General features: G+C 28.9%; 1 protein-coding gene across 1 annotated transcript in view; it reads right to left on the reverse strand.

The window, feature by feature from the left end:
- LOC108573601 (diacylglycerol kinase eta-like) overlaps positions 1 to 2679 on the reverse strand; it is a 36095-nt gene that overhangs the window by 32224 nt on the left and 1192 nt on the right. The window contains exons 3-5 of the mRNA XM_017936064.1: positions 2531 to 2661; positions 1605 to 1773; positions 1427 to 1529 (exon numbers count right to left, since the gene is read on the reverse strand). Of these exons, the coding sequence (XP_017791553.1) occupies positions 1427 to 1529; positions 1605 to 1773; positions 2531 to 2661 (403 nt within the window). The remainder of the gene's footprint in view (positions 1 to 1426; positions 1530 to 1604; positions 1774 to 2530; positions 2662 to 2679) is intronic.

Raw genomic sequence — 2679 nt, forward strand, 5'->3', positions numbered from 1 at the left:
TCATTAAAATATTCTCCAATATGTTATCAATAACTTTCCTTCATCTTTCAGTTAACATGCGGATTCCATTACGGTAGTTTGATGCGATAAAATCATCAATAGATTTTCGAATATCATCAAGTGTATTGAAGTATTTATCGGCAAGCTGATGTTGTAATGACCTAAACAAATGGCAGTCAGACGGAACCAAATCTGGTAAATACGCTGCATATAAAAGAAGTTCCCAGCTTAAATTGAAAATGACTTTTTTAGTTCTTGCAGCCGAGCGTTGTTATGCAACAACATGACTTTTGCGGCTTCCTTGATCAATTGTTGGTCCTCTTTTCTCGAATTTGTTGCTTGAATTCATCAACTGATGTTGATATATGGTTTCTTAGTCTACTCTAAATTGTCAAATTCTTTTTGAAAATGCGTTTATTTTTCATTCAATAATTTCTGCAGATCCGAATTTTAGAACTTCCTAAAACCACCAAAGCATGGCCGGTATCCAAGCTTAAAATCTCTTTTGTGAAATAGTTGATACGACCTTTTGTTACTTTTTCACATAGAGTTATAGCATTGTCAAAAACGGAACAAATCATTTCAGCAGCTTCAGTGGTGTGTTTATTAAGCTAAAACGCGAAGAGGATGCATTGGCGAATATGCACTTTATCGGCGGCCATCGTAGTCACAACTGTTTTCTGAATTATATCACAAACAAAATGACAAACGGCACACTATTTTAAATAAGTAAATATCAACACTGTAAACGACTTAAGAATGGAAACATATCTTAGTTTGAAATCATTTTATAGTCTAAAACAAAAAACAGCGAACTTTTTCCTAAGCCTAATAATTAATTCTTAATAATTAATCAGTTTTTTATTAAAATGTATTTAACACATTCATAAATAAAGCAATTAAACTGCAAATTTCATGACCAATAATTAATTCTATCATTGAATTTATTATTTTGTTAAAGTATATAGTTTTTTCATATCATTTTTTGAATTATAATAATTTAAATTTCACAAAAAGATTAAGTAAATCAAGTGTGTATGTGTGTGTGTACTGTTTGCCATAATATATGACAGGATATATGTAATATTCTAAACAATGATAGTAAAGTGCAAACATGCGAATAGTAGAAAAATGAACTGTTTTTACTTTTTTTTCATTTCAAACATGTTTAACGTACACATTTCAAACATTTTTTCATTTACATAATGATATAACTTCTAAACATATCTATAATTGTATTTTATGTTTGTGAATGTGTACGTGCAAAAGAATGAGTTTCAATATTAATGACTTTACAGAGCACTGTGCATAGCATAACTGTATTTATAGTAAGTTTATGTATATGTACACTACGTTATAAAATTTTTAATTCATGCAATTATATAATATTTACAAAACAAACAAATCATTTGAATTTTCTACTTACATGCATTCCTAGGCGATCAATTTCAGAAAGAACCCAACCAACAGATCCATCTCCACTGCATACCAAAATTCGAAATGGGTCAAAGTGACGAAATAATCTTAACCTATTTACAACAAATTCATAATAAACATTAATTACATAATTTAAAATTGCAAAAAAGATTTATAAAATGTCTTACCCTGGTCCTGGTCCTCCTTTTATAAGATCAAATACTTGTGCTGGATTCAATAATTGTTTAAATCTTCTAAGAAATTTAACACCTTGATTGTCACCAGATTTACTATTTACAAATACTAAAAGTGGACTACACCCAGTAGGTCTAATGGCTTCCCAAGCTTCATCACTACCTATTAAATATTATTGTATATTATGTAAAATTATAAATTTATTTGAAATTGATGTACTGTCAAACAATTATAGTAAAAATTTATTTTCTATGATAATTAATAATAGTTCCTTTTAGTGAATATAAAAGCTCAATAAACAATATTCATTATTAGTATCAGACAAGAGTATATGTGCATCCTTTAAAACAGAATAACTTTTTTTTAATTAGACCAAACGACTTGAGTTTTGTTTTAGAAATTAGAAGGATTAGTTTACTAGATGATGTGTAAAAAATTTTTTAAAAATTGTAATTGGTCGAAATCGCAAAGAAAGTAGTGAAGGTCGCTTTTTACAACTTTTTTATCTGAGCCTGTAATGAAAATTTAAAACATACGTTTTGTAGACTTATGTCAATTATATACACGCTGAAAATTTCATCAAAATCGGATGATACAGAAACAAACAACAGGCACCGAAAGATGTAAGAATCTTTAGATTTATTACAGTTATAGGCCAAAAATCGTGAAAACCTGCGACTTTCACAATTTTTAACTGTTTGTAGCTCATAACAACGTTAATCGATTTCGATGAAACTTTTAGCATGTATATAATTGACATAAGTCTACAAAACGTATGTCCAATTTTTAAAAAAATTATTCTGTTTTAAAAGGTGTACATATACTTTTGTCCAATACTGTATGTATTTCATTCACACTGAAAACTTTTTAAAGATAACAAAATACTATAAATATTAAAAATTTTGATAAATAACGTCACCTATACTATGCAGTGCTGTAGGAGGAACTACACTCAATTTAGCTGGTCCTAATGGACATTTAATGCTCATGGCAGGTCTACATGCAGTATGTACTGTAGCTCTGCACCATAAACATCTCCAATCTTGAAGCCTAAATAGTTGAAGTAAG

Source organism: Habropoda laboriosa, unplaced genomic scaffold (assembly GCF_001263275.1).
Source record: "Habropoda laboriosa isolate 0110345459 unplaced genomic scaffold, ASM126327v1 scaffold128, whole genome shotgun sequence".
In the NCBI taxonomy this organism is placed as follows: Eukaryota; Metazoa; Arthropoda; class Insecta; order Hymenoptera; family Apidae; genus Habropoda; species Habropoda laboriosa.